Source organism: Artibeus jamaicensis, unplaced genomic scaffold, assembly GCF_021234435.1.
Source record: "Artibeus jamaicensis isolate MK-2021 breed Jamaican fruit bat unplaced genomic scaffold, CSHL_Jam_final scaffold_474, whole genome shotgun sequence".
Taxonomy (NCBI): Eukaryota; Metazoa; Chordata; class Mammalia; order Chiroptera; family Phyllostomidae; genus Artibeus; species Artibeus jamaicensis.
Genome location: NW_026522046.1, coordinates 47,815,132 through 47,840,365, shown reverse-complemented (window position 1 = coordinate 47,840,365; position 25,234 = coordinate 47,815,132). Strand labels below are relative to the sequence as shown.

General features: G+C 59.7%; 1 protein-coding gene across 8 annotated transcripts in view; it reads left to right on the top strand.

Moving 5' to 3' along the window:
• ITSN1 (intersectin 1) overlaps positions 1–25,234 on the top strand; it is a 169,997-nt gene that overhangs the window by 140,027 nt on the left and 4,736 nt on the right. For 7 of the 8 annotated variants that reach the window (XM_053657689.1, XM_037127146.2, XM_053657685.1 and 4 more), the window contains 7 exons: positions 7,780–7,901; positions 9,524–9,630; positions 13,458–13,641; positions 15,465–15,563; positions 18,794–18,961; positions 22,232–22,444; positions 23,283–23,404. In XM_053657689.1, the coding sequence (XP_053513664.1) occupies positions 7,780–7,901; positions 9,524–9,630; positions 13,458–13,641; positions 15,465–15,563; positions 18,794–18,961; positions 22,232–22,444; positions 23,283–23,404 (1,015 nt within the window). Of the gene's footprint in view, positions 1–7,779; positions 7,902–9,523; positions 9,631–13,457; positions 13,642–15,464; positions 15,564–18,793; positions 18,962–22,231; positions 22,445–23,282; positions 23,405–25,234 lie in introns of those variants that run through there. The other variant, XM_053657692.1, reaches the window with a different exon arrangement.

Below are 25,234 nucleotides of genomic sequence, written 5' to 3'. Positions count from 1 at the left end.
GGCTGCCTTCTCCCGCCAGAACAGAGGCCCCGTGAAGGCGGGGGCCTGGCGCCCCCTCGCAGTTGCTGAGAAGGAGCAGGTCACAGGCTCAGGCCGTCTCTTGCGTCCTCATGGGGTCAAGTTCGGAGACACCCTGGGCTGTCTGAGATCCTTGTAAAGCCGATTCCACCAGGATGAGAATTCACCTGCCCCTCGGGACCCCCGAGCTGGTCGAGTCTCCAGAGCTTCCTGTGGGCTGGGGCCACCAGGACCCATCCACCTGTGGTGGTTTTTGGAGGTGACCGGGTTGTCTTGACCCAGCCTGGAAGCCTCAGGCTCTGGGGACAAGAACATCCTCTCAGGTCTGGCAGGAAGGCGCCCGAGGAGGATTGCATTCCTGGTGGCTTCCCAGCCGTGGCGAGCAGGTTGGACTCCAGAAGTCACCGTGGGTCTCCAGTCTCCACTCTCCCATCCGGGAAATGAAGGTGTTGAACGGAATGAGCTGTTAAGCCCTGGGTGGCCTCCAGGAGCCGAGCCCCTTTGGACGAGTCTCCCGAGCGACCTGCCTGTGCAGGCGGTTCAGCAGCTGCGTCCCCTGTCCCTCGTGTGGGGACACGCCCGACAGGGGTGGTTTTGGAGCTCCGAGCCCTGTCTGCCCAGGCGCCCCTCCTTCCGCGGGGCAGCCCTGTCTCCCGGCTGCACGTCAGGGCCCTGTGGCAGCTTCATGAATCACAGGCACCTGGGAGCACCCCGGCCAGCCGAATTGGATTCATTTTGGGTGCAGGAGGGATGCTGGGCTTTAAAAAGAACCTCTTTAGGTGATTCCAACAGGCAGCCGAACTCGGGGGCCACAGCCCTGGCCCACCCTCCTCGTAGCCGCCGCGTGATCGCCCCACAACACAGCCCTGACCCTCCCTGGCTCTGCAGCCAAAGGCGAACCTGTGGCCGCCTCCCTCCCGGACCACACTTCCCCGCTGCGTGGGGCTGAACTGTGCCCCAGACCCCTGTGTCGCAGCCTCAGCACCACAGGATGTGACCGTGTTTGGGGACAAGGCCTTAAAGGAGGCCCTAATACGAGGTCATTAGACTGGGCCGTGATCCCGCCTGACTGGCATCCTGACCAGAAGAGGAGACCTGAGCGGTCAGCAGGCGTGACCTGGAGCACAGGGAAGACCCCGTGGGGACACGCAGGCAAGGAGCTGCCGGCCACCCGCGGAGGGAGAGCGGCCTCGGGAGGGCCCAGGCCGGCCGGCACCTCCAGCCCCCAGCAGTGCGAGACACTGCCTTTCCGCTGTTGGAGCTGCGGGACGGAGGAACCTGCTTCCAGCAGCCCCTTCCCTGTGGGCGGGCACGGTGGCCGAGAGCGGGACTTGGGTCGGACCTCCCGCCATGTGTCAGCTGAGACTTCGGCAGGTTGCTCCCCTTCTCTGCGCCCCAGCTCCTGAGTCTGTCCAGTGGGGAAACACAGCAGCAGCCACTGCGCAGGGACCGTGGGTGAGGATTCTGGGTTCGCGTGTGTGCAGCTCCGTCCGGGGCCAGCTTTCCCCACCCCTGTGTCGGTGTAAGAACCGTCCAGACGGGCACAGGAGTCTTGCCAGTTCATTTGGGCCGACGACCGCTGCCGGGAAGCGAGATCTCAGATGCTCTGGAGAATGAGTTTTGCTGTTTCTTTCATGCACGTGGGGTGAATGAGGAAATGTAAGGAAGATTCCGTGGAGGTGAGAGCAGGCAAGGGGGGTGAGGATCGGGCCGTAGGGTGGCTAACGAGGTCACGTGCTCTCCCGAGGGTGGTCTTGCCTTAGAGGGGCGTCACTCATGGCGTTTCAGAGGTGAGTGACCTGGGTGTGAGAGCAGCGGCCGGGGCTGCCACTGCAGGGGTGACTGGTCCCAGGCGTGCCTGCCCAGCGTGACCTGCCCCGTTAGGAGTTTATGGTTACGACGGCACCCCTTTCCCATCCACACCTGTTCCCCCGAGTCTGCTTCCCTCTCCCTCCCCGCTCCTGGGCTCCTGGCACCCTCTCTTCCTCCGCGGCTCCGCACCACTGCCCACCCAGCTCCAAGACTTTCTTCTGCCCTGGAAGAGTCCCAGGCCCCTGGTCGCATCCCCGGCCTCCTCCCTCGTGTGCCCTCTGTGCTTTTAGCACCACAGTCTACCACCTGTGTACCCAAAGGATCAATTTACGGCCGCTAGTGGGGAACCCCACACCACTGCAGGACTTGGCGCGTTGAAAGCTGAAATGGAGAGCAGAGGGAGACAAGGGTGGCATAAACGGGGGCCAGGGGCGAGCCCACGGTGCTACAACGGACACTCCATAGAGAAGGAAGACGCCCCCCCCCCCCCGAGTGCTGCACCCATGCCACACTGGCATTCTGAGCTTCCGGACAGTGACCGAGGGGAGGCCCTGCCTCAGGGGCCCCGGGGGCCCGGACACAGGCAGTAGGAGCCGGGCTCTCGCCGGCTCCCCCGTCAGGCCTCCGGGCCCACCAGCTCCTCGAGATCCCCATGAAGACCCAGGCTTAGGGCTTCACAACTCCGAGGTCTCCGGACCGGAGGAGGGAGGTGCCTGCGATTCGGCCGGGGGTCCGAGCGCGGATGGAACGAGTGCCCGAGCCTCCGGTAGACCGAGGCTCTGAAGGCCGAGGACCCTCCCTGCCTGTCACCGCAGCGTCCCAGCCCCAAGCACGTGGCTGTCGCAGCGGGAGCGTGCAGTGCTCGGCCGGGAGAGCGGGTTTGCGGACATCATCATTCCCACAGTGAGGACAAAGCGCTGTGGCCACAGGACCTTCTTGACGCCACGTCTACTGCGGGCCTCACCTGCCCTTCCTACGTGACAGGCCACCTGCCGCGTGCCAGTCAGCCGGGGGCATGGGCACGGGCAGCAGGATTCCATCCTGTTCCCAGGGGCGTCCAGGGGACACCAGGGCCCTGAGGCCGGTTCCCCACAGCCGGGCAGACCCTGCAGAGGCCTTCAGTGCAGACCGCTGTCCCCCTGACCTGGGGCCACAGAGCCAGAGGATGGGGCTGAGTGTCCCGGCCATGGAGGTCCGCCCTTGCCCGTACAGATGAAGAGCCGTCGCCTGGGCTTCCAACCTGCTGGTTGGTGCCCAGCCCCCGCTGGGCCCCTCTGGCAGTGTGGCCTCCAGTCTCCTTCCCACCTTCCCTCCTGCGGCGCCTCTGCATTGACCTGCCCACTGCCCTCTGCGGAAACCCAGCCCAAGTCGGGCCTCGGGACCGAGCCCTCCTCCCTGGGGGCCCACCGTCTGTGCAGCCCGCGGGCCCGTTCTTCCTGGCTGGCTATTTTAAATTTAATTTTCCTGTTCAGTCTCCCCACGGACTATGAGTTTCCATGAGGACAAGGACATTGACGTGTTTATTTCTGTGTCTCTTGGGCTTCCTAGGAACTTGGTAAATATTTATCGATCAGCTCATTGTGTGTTTTGGCTCTTCTGTGATAGGAATGCAGCCTGTTGATGTGGTTGGCTCGGTGGCCGGCTCGGTGGCCAGCTCGCTGCGGGGTGGCCCTCTTGGGAAAGAGTATAGTGATGGGGACGGTCGTGGCGGGGGGGGGCGGCGCTCGCTTTTCCCCCTAAATGCTTCTGTGTTCTTTGAGCTTCCAAGAAGCACGTATTCGCGTATGATTTTTGTAATAAAGCCACGAGTTTAGATTGTGCTGTTCAAATAAACATTGTCCCACTGAGGGGACAGATGGCCTTGTGGGTAAGACTCCCCATACTTCTCTCCAGTGCCCCAGACCCAAACCCTTTCCAAGGGGCTTCGCAGCCCTCCTCCCCATTTGGTCAGTGTGCCCACCTGTTTGGGAGTGTGTGGGGGCCTGACTGAGGGTCCTCTGTACCTGCCTGGAGTCACTTGCGGGGTTGTCCGTGGGCATCAGAATCCCTGGGCCGAGATGAGAAGGAACTCACGGCGCTTCAGCCCTTCGTTGTTCTCCGGGAATTGGAGCCGCCAACCACAGCGGCCCAGGCTCCCGCAGGAGACATGGAGCACACTCTGCCCCAGAACACAGCGCTTCTGTTTACCCTGCTCCGAATGGTGGAGTTTTAAACTCTCTTGTTTTCCTAAATACTCTATCTTCAAAGGAAAGATATTTTTTAGTTCAGAGTGCCTATTCCGAGTCTTTAATATTTCTCTGGGTCTGCACTCACGAGCAAGAATTTTTAAAACTTTGTCCTGTGGGTCAGGTCAGTGGCTGAAAAGAAGATTGCGAGCTGGTTCACGAGACCCAGACGGACCTCCCCAGGGCATCTTTGCTCTCACTGCATTCTGGGTGGTGGCCCAGTCTGCAGGCCGACCGGTGGGGGGACCTGCTGGGGTGGCATTCACTAGGGCAGGCGGCCCACCCTCACCAGCTCCGCCCCGCACACCTCAGCTCCACTGGCCCCGCGGGGTGACCCTGCAGCCTCCTCATGCCCCCGACCTGCTGTGGGCAGCAGACCCCCACTTCGCCCTGACCTGGCCCTAGCACCTGGGATTCTTGCCCCAGGGGCCCAGACCTAGCCCGGACCTCTGCTCTGGCTCTGGGCTGCTTCAAAGTGGCACCACGTGACCTGGAAGAGGAACAACTTCTGAAACTCAGAGCAAGCCGGGGCCTGTCATTCCCCTCACAGGCCCTCGGTTCCACTTCCTCAGTCATTCTAAGTGTGTCTTCTGGTCGCCTGCACCGTCCTTGCTGCAGAGCGTGGCCCTGGGCTGGGCACAATGTCACTTTCTAGTAGTGGGACTTTTTCTGGTGGGGAGCTGTGGCAACTGGGCTGGGAAATCGTGTGTCCCACACACTGCAGGCCCCCTGGTCCAGCCCACCAAATGCCAGCCATCATCATCTGTGGTCCTTATGGCCACGAGGAACTCATTCTCAGCCTGGGGGTCCGGGAGGGGCAGCACCATCTTCTCTGAGAGTGGGGTGCACAGCAGACCCCTTTCCATCACGAATCTGCACCCCCCAGCACAGTGAGGGTCAGACTCATGGCAGGGCATCAGTAAATACTTGCGGGATGAAGGAATACGTGAGATCCACGAACGAGCTTGAGAGGGCCTGTGAACCCCATAAAACTGTGTGCAAATGCGTGTGTGTTGTGTGCGTCATACGTGTGTTCTCTGGGGCCAGAGCAGAGGAGCCATCAGGTTCCCCGGGGAAATGGCGACCTTCAGGGATGCTCAGAGGACGGGGCCGCGCCCAGGGCTGCCCGCGCTGTGTCCCTGTGAACATTCGCACACAGTGCTCGGAGGTGGGTTCAGCCCCAGAGCCGCGCGGCCGGGCCGCTCCCCCAACCCCCAACCCCACCCCCGCAGGAAGGCAGGCCCTGGAAGTCCCAGAAGTTCCCACAAGTCCCCGGAGCGACAAGCCTGGCCCTCGTCCTTGCGCATGGGCTCCCACGCCGGAAAGTTCGGTATGAAGGCAGGCACGAGACATGTTCCTCGTGCCAAAAGAACATCTCCTGAGTGGGTGGCCTTCCCAGAGAGAGCAAAGACGCCGGTCACAGTGCTCTGCTTCTCATCGACCCCACGCGCGGGCGCAGAGGCGGCTGGGCGGACCGAGCGAGCAGTCCTGACTGGCTTCCTTCCTGCGAGCTCACGGCTGATGCAGTTGTTTTAACACAGTGCACCCCACGCCCCGAGGCAGGCGGAACAGCTGGGCCAAGTTGGTGGAGAAGAGAAGGCCCACGTCCCGGGCCCACCCGCAGACAGGCCGGGACGTTCGCACTCAGCTCGTGGCCTTGCCTTTGAATGAGGCCTCGGGTGGGCAGGCGTGGAAGGCGTTAACAGAATGGTGTGTCGTCTTTGCCGGTTTTCCGGCACCATCTGCTCCTCCGGGATTGCCCTGCCGCGGGATAGAAGCCACAGCACTCCAGAAAGGGCATTTGGCCAGGGGAGCGGCCCAGCTCAGAGTCGTCTCCGGCACAGGGAAGCATCTGCCAAGAGTTCTGGGACCTCATTCACGCCAGAGGGACCATTCCGTTTGCAGGAGGTTCCAGCATACAGACCACGTACCTCCCACACTGGCCCGATACCTCCCTCGTGGGGAGATGGAAACTCGGAGGGCCCCCCAATAGCAGTGTGCCTACAATAGTCATGTGGAGAACTTGGTAAATCACAGATTTCAGGACCTAAGTCTTGACAGACTGTTCATCGGGGGCTGGAGAATTTGCATTTCTAACACGCTCCCAGGTCTCGCTGAGGCTGCTGGTCCCCGACACACACTTTTAGAAACCCTGATTCCGGCCAGGGTTTGCACGCTGTGCTCCATCGCGCCCCCTTGTGGGGAGAAGGGACGAGAACAACCAGTGAATGGGACTCAGCGTGCCTGTCCCCACGACCCTGCAGAACACCTCCGGGTCTCTTTAAGAAATCTGATTTCTGGGATTAAATGAAGAGCCCTCGATGGAAAAGAGGGGTGACCACCCGGCTGGAAAAGGTGCACCCGAGAGCCAAGCCTTCCATTCTCATCCCAATGCGCGCCTCATGGGACAGCCTCGGCCAATAGCCCAAACCTCCAGTAACTGGCTGAGTGAGCAGGGGCAGGTGCCCCTCACCCCACCTCAAGGGGCGGAGCCACGGCCGTGGGTGTCCTGCTTGCAGCTGCCCGCAGGCTCACTGCCCAGCTCCCACAGGCCTGGTCCCGGAGAGCTTACACCGCACTGACGGCCTCAGCGCGGGACAGGCTCTCCCGTGTGCACCTGACCCAGCACCAGTGCTGGGGGTAGAGCCCGGTGTCCAGAGTCCACCTGTCCCCAGCCATCGGCTCCTGGCTTCTCCACCCCGCAGCTGAGAGATCGAGTGTGAACCAGCCTCCTGAAGCCTCAGTTTCCTCGCCCGCAGTGGAGAGAATTGTAGCTTCCACGTGAGCACCACGCACGGCCGTCAAGGCAGAGCTCCCAGTGCCGGGCCCGCCACGCGTGAGCCCTCGGGAAACGCAGGCCGCCTGTCACCGAGTCTCCTCTCTCCGCGCGCTGCCAGTGGTCTCGATGAGGCCGCCTGCACCAGTCAGTCGCAGCTGCTGTGACGAACTGCCCCGGGCAGGGTGGCCCAGGACAACAGAAGTCGAATTTGTCACAGTTCTGGAGGTGAGACGTCCACAGTCGAGGTGTTAGCAGGGTCGTGTCCCTCTGGAGGCTGCAGGGAAGAGCTGGTCCCGGGCCTTTCTCTCAGCTCCTGCGGCTGCCGGCGCCCCTCGGCGCCCCTCGGCGTGCCTGTCTCGTAGATGAAGACCGCGCGTCTCTGCCTGCACCGCTGCGTGGCGTTCTGTCTGTCTGTCTCTGTCTCATCTTCTTGTCTAAACTAATCTTTAAATCTTTAAAAAAAATTTAGTAATATTTAGAGAGAGAGGAAGGGGGAGAGAAAGAGAGAGAGAAAGTAACATGGATCTGTTGTTCCACTTATTTATGCAATCACTGGTTGATTCCTGTATGTGCCCTGACCGGGGATTGAACCTGCAACCTTGGTGTATTGGGATCATGCTCTAACCAACTGAGCTACGTGGCCAGGGATTGTCTGGTTTTCTTATAAGGACACATGTGGCAATGGACTAGGGCCCACAGTAATTGAGTATTGACTTCATCTTAATTTGACGGCATCTGCAGAGACCCTATTTCCAAATAAGGTCACACACGCTAGGGGTTAGGTCTGGAAGCCACTTGAGGGAGGGGTGGACACAAGTCGACCCCCAGCACTGCCGAGAGAGACTGCAGGGCCCAGCCGCCCTGAGGCGCCAGGGACCCCTGCTGCAAGGCTGGGTGGGTGCCACGGGACTGACCGAATCATCTGTCTGCGTGGCTGTTTTCCAGGGTGTTCAGACCTGCATCTCCTGGACATGCTGACCCCGACCGAAAGGAAGCGACAGGGGTACATCCACGAGCTCATCGTCACGGAGGAGAACTACGTGAACGACCTGCAGCTGGTCACCGAGGTAACGGCAGCCTGGGGTGCCGGGGGTGGTGGCCCTGGTTGAGGGTGGGGACCGGAGGGGAGGCCTGGGCCCCGGGTCCCAGCCTGAGAGGCTTTCGGATGTTTGGGGCGCGTCTGGGCAGTAAAGGGCACAGAAGAGCCTTCGAGAGAGAAGGCGGCGGCCCTCTCGGCTGTGGCCAACTCGGAGTCCTTCCCGGGAGGGGCTGACATTGCTCGGGTCAGGGGCCAGGGGCGTCCGTGCAGAGCTGCCCAGGCAGAGATGCGTGTGACTTGGAGTCTTGGCCGAGCCACCGACTCACCGATGCCCCAGAGAGAGACGTTTCCTGCAGGCCCTTGGGCTGGTGGCATCTGAAAACGGCCGCTGTCTCGAGTCATTGCTGGCGCCGCGTCTTCCGCCGCGGATGTCCGCCTCCGCGCACCCCTGTCCCAGACGAGTCCTCGTGCTGCCTCCTCCCGGGCAGCCCTGGAAGGGCCGCCCTGGCCGCTCCGTGCTGAAGGGTGGGAAGGCGTGTGCAGGGACCCCGTCCAAGGGGCCGCCTGTCTGCACACCCGGGTTTGCGGGGCTGGACGCAGGGCCTCTCTGTCCCCCGAGGAGAACTGGGATGGTTAGAACTCCTGTTCCCCACCCCAGCCAAGTGCCCCCAATAGCTGAGGGTCCATCTTCTCTCATCTGAATGACCAGGGCAGGTGGGACTCGGCGCCCCAGTGTCGAAGGAGGACAGCGTGCAAGATGGGTCGTTGGCCCTCGGGCCCTCAGGGGGTATAGAAAGCATCAGTGCAAATTAAAAAGGGGTGCTCCTTTCTCAAGAGACTCGACTGCCACTAAATACCCCATCCAGGATGGGCACGTCACCCCTTAGATGGCATCTGTGCACAGCGGTCTGGTTTAACGCAGGCGCAGTCTGGGCTCAAGAACTCTGAGACACAGGCCCCCGGGGACTGCATCAGGGCAGCTGTTTACTTAAAGCCACCCTGTCCCCACCCCCAAAGAACCTTCTGGAGAGTGGCCAGCCTCCTTCGCTAGAGGACAACCTGTTGGCAGGGGGGGCTCACTCCGGGGGGGTCAGCTGGGAGCTGTGGGGGCCGCACCCCAAACAACCATCAGAGCACGGGTGGCCCATGCACATCCTTGAGCCCAGGGGAGCGGCCGACGCCCTGCATGTGTGCGCGGGCCTGGCCCAGGCTGAGGCCACCGCAGTGCAGTCTGTCCCCGAGGCCATGTGTCGAGGTCACCCCTGGCTGCCAGGGCCTGCTCCCCTCAGAATGCCCCGGGCACTGGGGGGGGAGCCGCCCACAGCCATGTGCCTTTGTCAGCTCCGCCGTGCCCACGTCCCCGTGGCGGGCAGGTAAGGTGGTGGGAGCTAGGACAGGCCTCCTGGCTTTGTCCCGCTGGAGCGAAGGACAGTCGTCCCCACTTCAGTGGCCTCCCTTGCAAGACAGCGAAAACCTGTCTGCCACCGCCCCAGGCAGATGAGGGGCCCTCTGCTTCAGGAAGTGCCGGAAGGTGGGCGTCGGCTCCTGGGCCCCCAGCAGAGCCGCGGCGCAGCCTCCCCGCGTGCGTGCGTGTGTGAGGGGCGAGCTAACTGTTTGCTTTCTGAACTGCCTCGTTTTCTGCACCTGTAGATCTTTCAGAAACCCCTGATGGAGTCTGAGCTGCTGACAGAGAAAGAGGGTGCTATGATTTTTGTTAACTGGAAGGAGCTGATTATGTGTAATATCAAGCTGCTGAAGTAAGCCTCCCTCTAACCCCGCCTCGCTTCGCCTCCCGACGTCACACCGCGTCCCGCCACGCGTGTCCCCGCCATGCATGTGTTCCGTGTGCCTCTGCCTGTCTGCTCATCTCCACTCACGAGCACTGCCCCCTTCTTGGCTCTGAAGCTTTCCACACGCACCCCAGGTTCCCCGAGCGTCCAGGTCCCGCTCTCCTGTGGCTCTAGAATTTCCAGAGCAAGGCCAGCCCCACCCTGGTCAGTGGCTGGCTCCATCCTGGGCGTGGGGCAGCCCCCGCACCGTGCCTCTGACCCAGGTTCCGCGGGCGAGTGCAGGTTTCTGCAGATGCTCTTGGTGCCGCGGGTAAAAGATGGCGGCACCGCGCACTGGCCACATCGGGGTCACTGTCCGAGAAGCTGGCCTGAGCGCACCGGACATCTTATTCCCAGTTGAGTCTTGGAGGCAGCAGGGGGCACGGGGTTCGGGGAGCTGTGGTGGGAGCCCGACTCGGTGCCACGGGCTGTGTCATCGCAAAGGTCCCTTGCAGGCCCTGCCGTGACAGCGTCGGTGAGGACACAGGGGAGTCCAGGGGGTGCGGCCAGGCCGGCAGAAGGGCCTCCCTCTGGGGTCTGGGGTGAAGCACCCGTCAGGTGGCTGCCCGGGCTTTTCCTTCCAAGTTCAGGTGCCCGCGCCCTTGAGGAGGGTGTGTCTGGGCTAGGGGGGATGGGAGGGGAGGCTCAGAGACCTGGCGTGAGTGAGGGGGACGGCCACCTTCAACCTGCGTGCGGGTGTGCTGTGAGAGTGTTTAAAATGTGTCGGCCTGGCCAATCGGTCAGCAGCGCTGGCCTCTTTTCCCTTGGGCCGACTCGGACTCACAGCCGCATGCCCACCCCTCCCACCGCCTCCCCGCTGTGTGTTTTTGCCCTCAGGGGCCTCATCTGTCACAAAGGGACCGAAATGCTGCCTCCCACTCGGGGTTCTCATTAGGGCACCTGGCCCACAGTGAGCACTGGGCTTCAGCCCGGGGACCCTGGTGGCACCGCCCGGGCACCCCACCTCGCCTTGGAGAGGGCTGCCTTGTCACCTGGGGGCAGGGGGTAACTTCACCCCTGAATCTAAGGCATCGGAGATGGCTTCTTTCAAAACAGACACAAAAGTTTTCTTTAGAAAATATAATATAGGTTAAAACACCCTTTTCCCCTGGGGCAGCTCTCAGCGGGGGGCGGGGGGGTGTATGTCCCCGGGGTCCCCCCCCGGGTTGGCCTGGAGAAGACTGTGGGGCTGGTGCCGCTCCCCTGCCCGCCTCTGGGCTCCCCTGCAGCCTGCTCCTGCCCTGGGAGCAGAGCCCCTCCCCCAGCTCTGGGCCGGGCGGAGGGCGGAGCGGAGCGCACTGTGGTGGCTGGGGAGGCGGCCTGCACGGAGGGCAGGGTGTGCCCGGGCTGCTTGGTGGGGGCGCCCAAGGTACCTCCCCTGCCCCCTGGCCTGCCCTCGTGGAGGGAACGTAGGACAAGGAGGCAGCCACCCCCAAACTTTTGTTCTTTACTAAGCTGAGCAGGGCAGAAAGATCTAGAACCTTTTCATGTTAAGACACAGGTGCGAGCCCCTGGGGCACTTAGCAGAAGTGAAGTGGGGCCCGCAGACTCGGGTGCTGGAAACTGGGCTTGTTAAGACCCTTCCTGTCTCCTGGCTTGGGAAAAAGGAAGAAATGAAATGAAGAGCTTCTTAAAAAACGTGTTTTTCTTAAGTAGAAAGTGTTTGTCTTACCTTCTTATTAAGTTAAGAAAAAGGGACACAATTTTATTGTGCGCAGAAAAAAGAAAAACGAAGCACCTGTCTTGGGCGTCACGTCAAGGTGGAGAGAAGGGCAGGAAGCAGGGGGGCCGGAGGGGCAGGGGCAGCAGGGGCTGGGTGTCGGTGGAAATGGCTGGAGAGCGCTCTGGGCCGCGGGACGGAGCTGCTGGGCGAGCACAGGGCAGGAGCGCTGAGCAGGGGCCTGGGGTCCGGGCCGGCTGCCCTGTGCCTGGGGCTTACAGACCTGGGGCTCCAGGGTCAGGTCACCTGGGTTCAAGGCCTGCCTCTGCTACCTACTAGCTGTGTGACTTTGGTTGAGTTGTGCCCTCTGCATGGCACAGTGTCCCCAACAGTGTACAGGGGAGACGAGTCAGGCACGTTAGAAAGTGTTGGCACACAGGACATGTTAGTCCGTGCCAGCTCCTCTGACCTGGCCTGCAGGCTAGGAACGCTTGTCTGTGCCGCAGACCCTGGGCTCCGAACGGTGCTCCGGCTCATGGTGCCCCTCGGCAGTGTGGGGCCTCCCCCCCCCCAGCACCGGCACCTGGGGCCATAAACCAGCTCAGCCAAGGGTGCAGCTTCTGCCGCAGCAGCTGGGTCATGTGACCCCTGGGCATGGGCTCCCCCTGTCCAAGCCCGGGCCTCAGTCTTGCCTGTGCAGAGCACCCCAAAGGGGACCCCAGTGGACTGGACAGGCGCCTGGTCACGGAGGGGCCTTGCTTTAGGTCTGCTCCTGGCTGGGACAGCTTGTGTCCGACAGCCTGCTTGTGCCTCTTGTCTTCTCCCTTTTCCTCACCACCCCACTGTGGAGAAGAGGGAGGTGATGGCATTGCTCCCAGTTTCCAGCCACAGCAAGTGTGTGACATGGGGATGCAGGGCCCTGTCCCCCAGAGGGTGGCCTTCCACACCAGCCCCCCGGGTGGCCGGCGCTGACCTCTGCTCATTGTTCAGACCGAGAAACTCATGGTCCCCGAAGCTTCTGTCCTTGGATTGCTTGCCGCCCAGTCCAAGGGATTTTTTTTTTCTTTAACTAAAAATGTAGACGAGAGAAAATAAAGTGTCTGAAGTTTTTAGGCCTAATTCGAATAGAGCAGAGTCTCCTCTGAACGGTGTAGCCTCACCGTGGCCAAGAAGGCGACCGGAGTCTCGGCGACATCTCCCCTCCCCTCTGTTAAAACCATTCAGCCCAACCTTCTGTTCCATCCATTTGTCTATCAGTCTGTCCGTCCGTCCGTCCACCCACCACCCGCCATGCTCACTAGCGTGGGCAGAACACACCCCCCGCCTCGTCTGTGCACCACCCCCCACAGTGTGCTGCTGGCCCCGCCACACAGAAGCGCAGAGCCCTCCCCGGGGCCCCGCGCTGGGGGCACGTGTTAGCGTCCGGTGGGCGGGCTGCACGGTCCCCAGACACTCCGACTGCAGCCGGACCCCAGAACAGATGCCTCCCGGCCCCTCCAGTCCCTTCTTGGCCTCCAGGATGCAAATCAGTTGGGCTCATTGATTGGTCTGTCATCAGGTTCGTAGGCCTCTCTCTTCCGAACCCCTCGTCACTGGGTCACCTGTGGACGAGCGTGGCAGCGAAGCAGTGAACGGGGCAGGTGGTCCAGACCACCACCTGCACTTGGCTTTGGTGACCACAGTAGGTTGTTCCTCTGTGGTAGCTGATTTGCCGCCTTAGCTACATTTTGTCTGGCCTGAAAGTGGGCTTCCACGTCCCCATTTGCCCATGGGCGGCACTGGCCTGCACGCAACCTGGGCCTGGGGGCCACGTTGGCAGTCTGTCACCACAGACGACCCGTAAAGTGACACATTCACACAGGGACCCTGTCCAACTCACTGAAGAAAGGGCTCCAGTTCGGCCCCGAGAGCCAGCAAGCAGCCGCCATGCGCCGGACTGTCGCCCGCTGACCCCTCCGCGCAGCAGGACCCAGCCCCCGTCCTGTGTCCCGCCCAGGTCCACTTGTGGCCTCTGAGTCGGCGCCCCTCACACACACCCTGCCCCTGGCCAGCCCCGAAGTGTGGGGGTGGCCTCACCAGCCCTGTTTCCGTGCAGAGCGCTGCGAGTTCGCAAGAAGATGTCCGGGGAGAAGATGCCGGTGAAGATGATCGGGGACATCCTGACGGCCCAGCTGCCCCACATGCAGCCCTACATCCGCTTCTGCAGCTGCCAGCTCAACGGGGCCGCCCTCATCCAGCAGAAGACGGACGAGGCCCCCGACTTCAAGGACTTCGTCAAAGTGAGGAGCCTGCGGGCCCTGCCCGAGGGGCTGTCCCCGGCAGCTGGGTGTGTCGGGATCACTCAGTGTCTGCCGGCTCGTGTCTCTGAAGGCCACAGGGACCGAGGTCCTGGCTGAGCAGCAGGGGCAGCACTAGCTGGCCGATAAGGTTATAACCAAAGTGGGGGCCTGGGGGGCTTGGAGAGGAGGGCCCAGCCCTGCCTGAGGCCTGGGAGCAGGTATTGGTGGTGGTGTCTGAATGCAGGTTTAAGTTTTCCGTCTCATGTATCTGCCCCGGAGGACTGGCCGGTCTCAGGTGCCCTGTTCTGATCAATGGAGCGCCCTCCGCTTGCCGGGCCTGCCCTGCCCCCACAGAGGGAGGGCCCAGCAGCCCCCACGGAGCCTTCCTCCCTTTTCTCACGGGGTCTTCTTGGTGGACTCACACTGCAGGCAGCCTTGGGGGTGGGTGAGTGTGATATGCCAGGCCCTCGGCTTCCGGGGATGACAGGGACCCGGAGACCCAGGCACCCACGAGGGGGACGTTGGGGCACAGCTGCTAGAGCCCCGGGGCCGGGTCTGCTGTTCTGGGACTTGGCCTTGGCCCGGTGGGTCCCCCCTGGACGCATCAGCCCACACAGCCTCTCTCACAGGAAAAAAAGAAAATAACTTCGTGAAACAGGTGCAGTTTGATGAATAGACAGTGTTATAATAATGATGGTGACAGGCTTGTCTTTGGGCCCGATGAGTCTGGCGGGGCCACGCCCTCCTCCTCCGTGACACTGTCTGTAGCTGCTCACTTCAGACTCTTGGCCACAGCATCATATCTGTTCGCTTTGTCTCCCCCTGTGCCGTTCCTCAGCCTTGACACTGCCGTGTGCTAGCGGGCAAATGGGGCATTCGCAGGTCCTTTACTAAGGGCCGAGGTCGCGCCGGGCAGTCGGCCTGGCGGGGCCTGTGGGCAGGAGAGCAGAGGCTGGGCTGGAAGGTGCCCTGGGCCACCTGGGGTTTCCGCCAAGGGCACAGGCGGGATGAGTTCATCACCTCGTGCCCTTGCACTTCAGGGAAATGCCAACCCAGTCCGGGGAGCGGGCGTGTTGTCCCTTCTCGCCTCCCCGCTCCGTCCAGCCTCCAACCTCTCTCCCGCCTCAGCCCTGTGGGCGCTGGATGGGCCTTTGCCGCCTGTGGCTGGGGCGGGTTCAGGTGTGGCCGGTTCCCCACCCCTGGGGCCCAGCTCAGGGCGGAAAACTTGTGCCTTTGAGAGCTGAGTCACCATATAATCCCAGTGACTCATAGATAGGTCACCTTCTGGGGACAGAAGGACTCTTGTCCTCCAGATGAGTGGACAGAATTGGCAAAAGTGGTGGGAGAAAGAGGCAGGGCACCCTGGGCAGAGACATCGGCAGGCCCCCAAAGCTGCAGTCCTGACCCCTCTGCCCGAGCTCTGTCCCTGCCCGCCTGGGGCTCCCTGGGAGGGGGGGGGGCTCCACCCTCAACACCCTGCCCTCCCAGCACCTCCGGGACTGGAGGGGAACTTTTATTCTCCTGATGGTCCTTGCTCCTGGGGATGCTTCCTGCAGAAATCCGGGTAAACAGCCTCCAATCTCATCTCTGTAAGTTGGAGCCGTGTCTGCCCTGGAGGGACCTGCAGGGCAGGGATGACCCTGGGGGCCGAGTCACATGTGCAGGTCTCTGACCCTTGTCCACAAAGTGCCTCATCCGGGACCAGGGTCGGGCTCCTGGGTGGTCATCCGGGACCCTGAGGCGTCACCGCCGATGCCACCGTCAATGCCGCCGACGGACCGTGCCGATTGGTGCGGGACAGTCAGAGGGGTCTCTCGTTGCAGAGGCTGGCGATGGACCCTCGGTGCAAAGGCATGCCGCTGTCCAGTTTCATCCTGAAGCCCATGCAGCGGGTGACGAGGTACCCTCTGATCATTAAAAACGTAAGTACCGCCCGCCGTTCCCGGGCAGGGCTGCCTTCCGGGCGTTTCGGGGAGCGGGGGCCTCAGCGTGCCTGCCGGCTGCTGTGCGGAGACCTGGCGCCCACGGGGTGGGGGCGGCGCCTGCGTGGCAACTCAGCGAGAAAAGCCGTTTACTGGGAAAACAGCTAATAGCATGTGACCTTTCAAGGACATCCGGGTGGCTTCTGCCCCTAAGCTGGAAGGTGACCTTGGCTCAGGCCTCGATTCTTTCCCACCTGGAAAGACAGGCAAGAGGACAGGTGTCCTCTGAGCCCGGGATTACGGAACCAGGGGCGGCAGGCGGCGCGGGAGAGGAGGCTGGGTCTGGTTCCTCTTTGCAGGGAACCTGCGGCCGGTGCGACCGCTGTGCTCACCGCCCTGTGGGTCTGTCTCTCAGTGGCAGAGCCTGGGAAGACGTGCATTGTGTACATTCAAACACACACATTTGCAGTCGCGAGTGTGTGCACGTGTATGTATTTCCAGATCAATCTGTGTGTAGAACAGCTCCCACCCACGCCTGCTGTTCTAAGCCAACCCCGCAGCATCCATGGCAGGCGTCCCTCTTTCCGCACATTTGTGACTTCCTTCCCCACCACAGGCCTGGCTCCCACTTTTCTCCATCTGTTTACTGATTTCCTCGGTCCCCTGTATGTCCCGAATCCCCCTCCCCTGTAAGGGTCTCTCCAGTCCAACGCCAGCCGCACCCCACGAAGTGCCCTGTGGCCCCACCAGTGCAGCTGAGGAACTAGTTCTGGAAGAAGCTGGTAGTTTCCTCTCTCCAGCTCGACGGGCGCTATTGAAATCACGCAATACTCTTCTTTTCAAGATTTTATTTATTATTTTTAGAGAGAGGGGAAGGGAGAGAGAAAAAGAAGGGGAGAAACATCAATCTGTGATTGCCTCTCACACGCCCCCTACTGGGGACCTGGCCCACAACTCAGGCATGTGTCCCTACTGGGAATTGAACCGGTGACCCTTTGGTTTGCAGGCCTGCACTCAATCCACTGAGCCACATCAGCCAGGGCACACAGACATTTTTCTAAAAAATTTCTGTGTAGCAAAATTTAATGAACAGTGGAGAAAGACAAACGACAGCTCTAAACTGGGTGAACATATTTTAACTATATATACATATGCGCTGAGATGTACGCAAATCTGTCACCTCTCTGTCTACCTGTCTCACTCTTACAACTCGAAAAGAAAGGGACAAACACACTAATAGAAAGATAGGTACAATGTGCAACTAGACATTTCTGAGAGGCCACGTCCACTCTCCGTGAGAAACACACAGTTTGACTCTCATCTGGTTTGAATCTCATCACCACTGCTGTGTGCCCTTGGGTGAGTTCTTAACCTCTCTGGGCCTCAGTCTTATCTGTAGAACAGGGACACCAGCAGTCCCTCCCACACACCCTTGTGGGAATTAACTGAGCTAATATACGTAAAGGGCCTGGCTCATACTCAGCAGTCTATAAACGTTAGCTTTATCATTTACACCCTAAATCTACAAGAAGTTCAGATTCACTGGCAATAAAAGAAATGCATAGCAAAACAAGAAAATGCCTCGTCTGGGGCTTCCGACAGGCAGGCACGGGAAGGACTGGTGTGGCGAGGATGCGTGGGGGGGTGGCTGCTCCCCTCTGGACCAGCTGCTCAGCCTCCCTGGCCAGCACCTCCGCCGTGTCGGGAGCTTGTGTGGAAGACTCATCAGAGGGACAGCGAAGCGTCGGAAACCGCCTGGAGCTTTGTGGGACGCGACGTGTGTAAAGGCACCGTGGTGCCCCTCGCAGTGACCCGTCGCAGAGCCCGTAAAGACGAGGGACAGCAAATGACACGCCGCTTAGGGGGACAGTGTGACGGGACAGTCTGATCCCGTTTTGACTTTAAAAAATCGCGTTCACATGTACGTAAGCAGAGTATGTTAACAAATATGTGAACAGAGGTCCCCTCCATGTGCGGAGATTGTGGGTGATTTTTAGATTCTTCGTAACTTTCTGACTGTTGCACAATCTCATTTTACAATTAGAAAAACCAATCGGCCTATTTTCATTTTGAAACAAAACAAACGCATGTGTGTGAGCCAGTGGTGGGGTCCCAGTCTGGAGCAGCGGTCCCCACACTGGGAGATCCCTGCTCTGCAAGGTTCCTGTTCTAGAGTCCCGGCCCCAGGCCTTCCGATGTGGTCACCTGAGAGGCACCAAGCGTCGTCAAGGAGACCCTAGTGAGCGTCCTCCATTTGGGTGCCTACCTAGGACTTTAAACCAAAGTGCGGGTTTGAGATGAGGTTCCCTTCAGAGCGAGACAACGCTGGTGTTGTCTGTCCAGGTGGACTCGGATGCACTGCGGGTCACGCCCTCATTAAAAAATACTCGATTGCTAAAAAATGCTACGCCCACTTGAGCCTCTTGGGAAAAAGGCGCCGATAGACTCGCTCAACTGGGGTTCCCACAATCCTTCCCCTTATAAAAAACCACATTTACGAAACAGGGTAAAACAAGGCGTATTTGTAGGTGGACGCGGCCTGGGCGGGTCCAGCCTCATTGTGCTCTTGGTGCGTCTCGAGGGGGTGCAGCCTCCCCTTGCCCTTAGGGTCCCCCTCCATCTCTCCTGTGTCCGGGGCCCAGAGCCCCTGGAGCATCTGCGGGGAACTGCTGTCTTCACCGAGAGCGTCTGAAGCCCTGGGACATGCAGAGTGCATTCAGTCCCCCGACGACGACTTTCTCCAGGAGCGCCATCAGCGTCCCCAGGTTTCAGATGAGGACACAGAGGCTCAGCACATGTCTGTCCCTGGCCCAGGTCACGGCTGGTCACAGGCAGAACAGCGGGTTTCCTGCAGGAGGTCTAGGTTGGGGACCCATAACCGTGGCTGGAACAGCCCGTCCAGAAAAACACCCGTCTGCATTCTGGGCCTGAGCCGCACGGGCACCTGCCGCAGGGCACGGGCCCAGGATGGAGCTGTTCTCGGGGGAGAAATCCACTCGGGTGCAGACGGGATCTTTACCGCCCTGCTGCGGCCTCTGCCCGCCTCATGCTCCAAGTACAAATAATGTGGCAACCCGCCCCCCAAGGGGCCCCTGCCAGCGCTCCTTGTCAGGGTGCGCTGGGCCCTTGGGGCTCGGGGGCTCGAGCGTCTGCCGCCCAGGAGGCCTGTCCCCCCAGGACCGTGAACCCCGGCCCCCACTCCAGCTGTTGTCCTCCGGGTTCCCGTGCAGATCCTGGAGAACACTCCGGAGAACCACCCCGACCACAGCCACCTGAGGCAGGCCCTGGAGAAGGCGGAGGAGCTGTGCTCGCAGGTGAACGAGGGGGTGCGGGAGAAGGAGAACTCCGACCGGCTGGAGTGGATCCAGGCCCACGTGCAGTGCGAAGGCCTGTCGGAGGTGAGCCCCGGGGGGAGGGGCGGGGGGCCCTGGCTGCGGGTCAGACCCTGCGCCGACCGTCTCCCGCCCACAGCCCGCCAGTCTCTCCTCCGGCTGCTTCTGATTTGCCAGTTGACCCATCCGTGAGCTTTTAGATTCCAGGTCGTTTCTTCTCCATTTCCTGCAGTTCTTCTTTTCTGTGATGCGCTGGGTTCTTCCCAGTGTCTTACTCCTCGCACAGCTGGCCACCCTTCTCACTTATTTCCTCACACGTTTTCCACACAACCCGGTCTCTTTCAAATCTGACAATTCCTGTGCCTGGCTCCCATCTGCTGTTTCTTGCGGCCCCGCTGCTCGGACCCACGCCCCCGCATGCGCCGGCATTTCCGGTGGACCGCGAGCTCGTGGCCTTGGAACTGGAGCTCTGGGGTCTGGGGGGTCTGAAGTCGCACTCCTTCCTGGGGGGGGTGGCTGCCGGGGTCGCCCTAAATTAGCAGAGGGGGCTCTGGAGACCACACTGGTCATGTGAAGTGTGGCTTAAACCTGGGCGAGCGCTGCCCGCGGACACTTTTGCCCTCCCCTCACACCAAGGTCAGAAACAGTCCAGGTTTCTTGCTTGTTTTTTCTGTGTTTGAGTTTGTCCTTCTTCCTTGGGTCCAGCTTTCTGTGATTCCCTGTTAGATGCCCCTCGTCACACGGGCCCTGACACACCCCCATCTCCTGTGCCCCATGTAACCATTAAAGTGGAAGGTCAAGGTCATCAGACTCAGGAGCACCTCTCAGGGCCAAAGCCAGCTGAGTCTTGTTTATCATCGAAGGTTTGCATGTTCTTTTCTTTTTTTAACTTTTTGCTTATTGATTTTAGACAGAACGAGAGAGAAAGGGAGTGATGGAGAGGGAGAGAGAGAACAAAACACCAGTTTGTCACTGGTTGATTCTTGCCTGTGCCCTGACCGGGGATTGAACTCACAACCTTTGTGTATTGGGATGATGCTCCAACTGACTGAGCTACCCGGCCAGAACTGCATTTTCATTCTGTTTCTGGCCTCTGCAAATTTCTTATTTTTATCACCCTGCTTACATTTAAAAAGTGCCTTTTTATGCTTCACCCCGTTTTTAAATTCTGCACTGGGTGCATCAGAGTGTTCAGCCCCTGCACTCCCAGAACCGGAAACGTCTCCTCCAGTAGGTACCGTTCTTTGGGGCACGTGCCTTCCGTTTCATCCACAGACCCACAGACACGCACATGCCACTCCCCAGGGCTCGCCGCGGCGCCCAGGCAGACTGTGCCTCCCTCCCCCACTCTCCGGTGGCTTCCAAGGCGGTCACTGCCTGAGCAAGTGGCCACCTGCTCCTCCCCGCCCACCTCCTGTTCCCTGTGAGTGCAGGTGGAGGAGGTGAGTTGTGGGAGGGGTCCCGTGGGGAGTATGGGAGCTCCATGTTGGAATTCCACACAGTGCAACCCAGGGGCCCTCACTGGTTGGGTCCATCCACCCATCCACTCATTCATTCATTCATTCATTCAGCGAACATTTCCTGAGCACCTACCCACGGGCCGTTGCTCAACACGCTCCCCGTCTGCCTGGCAGAGCGGCCACCATAGCCACACGCACTTGGAGCTCCCCTCCCGAGCCTCACGGCTGTAGTCAGGGGTGGGAATCAGCGAGGGCAGCTCTTAAGCTTAAAACATTAAGAAGAGAACAAACTCATTTGACGTCACCCTTCCTTGGTCTTTCCCCGCTGTTGTCACAGCTGCCGTTGTGCCTGTACCCTGGTCTTGGTCACGTTGGCTTCTGTCTTCTGTCTTCTGTTCTGGACACGCAGACGTGATTACGTGTTGGTTTAATCCCGTCTTTGACGTTCCTGTCTGTCTCCAGTTCACATACGTTCCGACGTTCCGTGTCGGCCCGGCCACTTGCGGGCCCTGGCTTTTGAGGGTGGATAAGCGACGCCACCCGTACGTGCGCCAAGCTGGCTCTTCTTCACCGTCGTCCCCACACGCCCGGCCTCTCTGTCGGGAAGCAGAAAGGACTGGAGTGCCCCCCAGGCTCCCGTTCCTCAGGCAAAGGGCAGAGAACACCCTCTGAAGGCTTCAGTGGGGCGCCCCCGTCAGCCTTTTGGGCTCCCTCTGAGCCTCAGTGGGTGGGGGGGGCTCATTCCTCCCTGTGCCTGAGGGCGAGGTGGGGGGGCCGCTGTCCCTTGATGCTCTGGTTACAGAGGCCCCGCTGATTCTTTCTCCTGGTGGGAGGTGGACGGTGGCCCTGGCCGCCCTTGAGGGATGCGTGTTGCCAACCTCATAACCTCTGGACAAACACTGTCCTCAGGGAGAGCTGCAGGGTTCGCAGTTCTGAGAGAGCCTTGACCTTGACAGCTGCTGGATGGAGCACCACCCCGGGACCGGGATGCCGGCAGGAGGGGCCTGTGACACCCTCCTGGTCCCTGTCCCTGTCGGGGCACAGCTGTGGCCTTCCTCTCCCCCAGCTCTTCCCTGCTGTCAGGAAAGAGGGTCCTAGTGAGGTGGATCCGGCCTCGATCTTCCTCCGCCCCTTCAGAGCCTGCTCACTGGAGGTGACAGAGCCGGGGGGGATGGCAGACAGAGGGGACAGAGCCCAGGGGGATGGCACTCAGAGCCATCTCCGGGGTGTGGGAAGCAGCAGGGAGAGAGCCGCCCTCGTCAATCCCAGGACCAGCGGGCTGGGTGAGGCTGACCAGCTCCAGCACCGTGGACTCAGCTGGGCTGGGCGGCCCCACGCAGCACGGCCGAGCCCCGCCCTGCCTCGGGTCTTCCCTGGTCCCTTCTGCATCTACCGGTTTTCAGTTGCATCTACTGGGGTGACATTGTTGAGTAAGGTCACACAGGCTTCAAGCGTGCACTTCTGTGACACAGGATCTGTGCATTGCCTGTGTGCCCGCCTGCCAAAGTCACATCTTCTGCCACCACACACTTGGCCCCTCTGCCCTCGACTCTCCCCGCCCCTCCCTGGTCACCACCGCACATCCGCCCGTGTCTGCGTGAGACGCCGTTTGCTCGACCTGCATGTCCCTCTCGCCTGTTCATTGGCCACTTCCAGTTTTGTGTCCCACACGTGAGCGGGACCACACGGGTCTCAGCTTGGCTGTGTGACATCCTTCACTCCACGTGCCGTTCCTGGGGCCCTCGAGTGGGGCCTCCGCCACAGCCCTGCGGGCTCCCCGATGCTGGTGTGGCCCACCCTCCAGGCGCAGAAACCCCCCGAACACGACCTGGCCTGACTTCGTTGTCTCTTCCCTGGGTTTTGTGTCCTTTCTCAGCAACTCGTGTTCAATTCCGTGACCAACTGCTTGGGGCCACGCAAGTTCCTGCACAGTGGGAAGCTCTACAAGGCCAAGAGCAACAAGGAGCTGTACGGCTTCCTCTTCAACGACTTCCTCCTGCTGACCCAGATCTTGAAGCCCCTGGGCTCCTCTGGCGCCGACAAGGTCTTCAGCCCCAAGTCCAACCTGCAGTATAAAATGTACAAAACCGTAAGTTGGCTTCCGCGTGGCACCGGCAGGGCGGGTTGGGGGAGGACGTGGCCGGGAGCCAGCTTGCCGTCAGGTTTGGGAAGAGGCGCACAGAGGGGGAGGCCGTCAGTGGACGTACCGTCTACTAGCTGCCCAGTGGCTGCATGGGGCCTGGGCCTGGATGCAGGCCCACCCGGGTTCAGTGTGCAGACAAGCGGGCGTGGGAAAGGACGGGAGCAGGGCTCAGGTGCCCACCCCCTGGATATTCCCGGGTCCCCCCAGACTTCTCAGGGAAGCTTGGGCCATCTGCTCCCCACCCCTCAGCCAGTGCGCAGCCCCGGCAAGGAGTTCCCCCAAGCTCCCCCTCCCCGCAGAACTGTGCATGTCTTCTGGTCGTGGGAGATTGTTTTCTAAGTGTGTGTCCGTGGGGCTGCGCTCGCAGACGGGTGTTCTCTGAAGCGGCAGCCAGCCTCTTTTCAGAAGAGAGGGCCACGCACATACGCGGGTCGTCACCTTTGTGGGAAGACCTCTGGCAGGGGCGTTGCTTGCAGGTCCGGCTGGCGCCTGCCGTTTGCCAGCCAGGATGCTGCAGGGCAACAGGCCAGGTCTTGTTCCGAAGGACTTGAAAGGACCTGCAAACAGGGGTGTCCGTGTGTGCCATTGGCTGCCTATGAAAGTTGATATGAACACCAAGTCATTATTCTGGCGGAGTGTGCTAGAGCACACACACGCGCATGCGTGCACACAGACAGGTTCTAGTGTACTGGGACTCAGTCTGGTTCCCAGGCGCACACACTCAGAGTGTGTGGGCACACGCGGACACCCGCCGGTTTCATAATGCTCCCGCATTGCTTTTCAGCCAATTTTCCTAAATGAGGTTCTGGTAAAGTTACCCACCGACCCCTCCGGGGACGAACCCATCTTCCACATCTCCCACATTGACCGAGTCTACACCCTCCGAGCAGAAAGCATAAACGAGAGGTGAGACCTGCCGCCCCCGGCACTGGGTGCTGGGTCCCGCCCAGTGCAGGACCCTGTGGGATGGGTTTGTTTTTTTTTTTATATTGAAGCAATTTCTGGCATTTTATTGACATTTAAAATTACATGTATATGTAATTTTTAATATATTTTATTGATTATGCCATTACAGTTGTCCCATTCCCCCCTTCACTCCCTCTACCCTGCACACCCCTCCCACCCACATTCCCCCCTTTAGTTCATGTCCATGTGTCATAAGCTCTTTAGATTCTACATTTCCAACACTATTCTTGCCCTCCCCCTATTTTCTACCTCCCGTCTATGCTACTTAGTTTCTGTACCTTCTCCCCCCTCTCCTCCTCCCACTCCCCTGTTGCTAACCCTCCATGTGATCTCCATTTGTATGGTTCCGCTCCTGATCTAGCTGTCCTCTTAGTTTGCTTTTGTTTTAGGTGTGGTGGTTAATAACTGTGAATTTGCTGTCCTTTCACTGTTCATCTTTTTTATCTTCTTTTTCTTAGATAAGGCCCTTTAACATTTCATATAATAAGGGCTTGGTGATGATGAACTCCTTGAATTTGGTCTTATCTGAGAAGCACTTTATCTGCCCTTCCATTCTAAATGAAAGCTTTGCTGTATAGATCAATCTTGGATGTAGGTCTTTGAATTTCATGAGTTGGAATACCTCTTTCCAGCCCCTTCTTGCCTGTAAGGTCTCTTTTGAGAAATCAGCTGACAGTCTGATGGGAACTCCTTTGTAGGTGACTGTCCCTTATCTCTTGCTGCTTCTAGAATTCTCTCCTTCGTTTTAATCCTGGGTAATGTAATGATGATGTGCCTTGGTGTGTTTCTTCTTGGGTCCAACTTCTTTGGGATTCTCTGAGCTTCCTGGATTTCCTGGAAGTCTATTTCCTTTGCCAGATTGGGGAAGTTCTCCTTTATTATTTGTTCAAATAAGTTTTCCACTGGAGGCTATTCCTCTTCCCCCTCTGGTACCCCTATAATTTGGATGTTGGAACATTTAAAGATGTCCTGGAGGTCCCTACACTTCTCATTTTTTTGAATTCTTGTTTCTTCATCCTTTTCTGTTTGGTTGTTTCTTTCTTCCTTCTGGTCCACTCCATTGATTTGAGTGCCAGTTTCCTTTCCATCACTATTGGTTCCCTGTGCATTTTCCTTCATTTCACTTAGTGCAGCCTTCATTTTTTCATCTAATTTGCGACCAAAATCAACCAGTTCTGTGAGCATCCTGATCACTAGTGTTTTGAACTGTGCATCTGATAGGTTGGCTGCCTCTTGGTCACTTAAAAGTATTGGCTCTGGGGCTTTGATTTGTTCTTCCATTTGAGCCATGATTTTGTGGTCTGGTCACGCCTGTTTTGTATGGGTGGCGGAGCCTTAGGTGTTCACCAGGGCGGGTCGACTCAGTGGCTGAGCTGTGATGCTGCATGTGGGGGTGGGGTCTGAGAGGGAACAATGGCGCTTGCTCTGCTCTCTCAGATTTCAGTCCCTTCCACCACTTCCCCCAAGCAAACTGGGCCCTTCTGGGGCTGGTTCCTGGGTGGGCGGGTTTGTATACATTCTAGGACCCTGTGGGTCTCTCCATTGAACTCTCCTGTGAGTCTGGGTGCCTCTCCCGGCACCTCAACCCCCACTAGTTTTTTCAATTGGTTTAGTTTTTTTAGGGTTTATTTCCTGGCGCTGGGGCCCTGGGTTGCATGGTCTGCGTCACTGCTTGTTTTTTGCCTGATTTATCTGCATGCGAATGTGTGACCATGGTCAGCCAGCTGCCTTGCACCCTCACTGGGCTGGGTCTGCTCGTCTTCTCCCTGC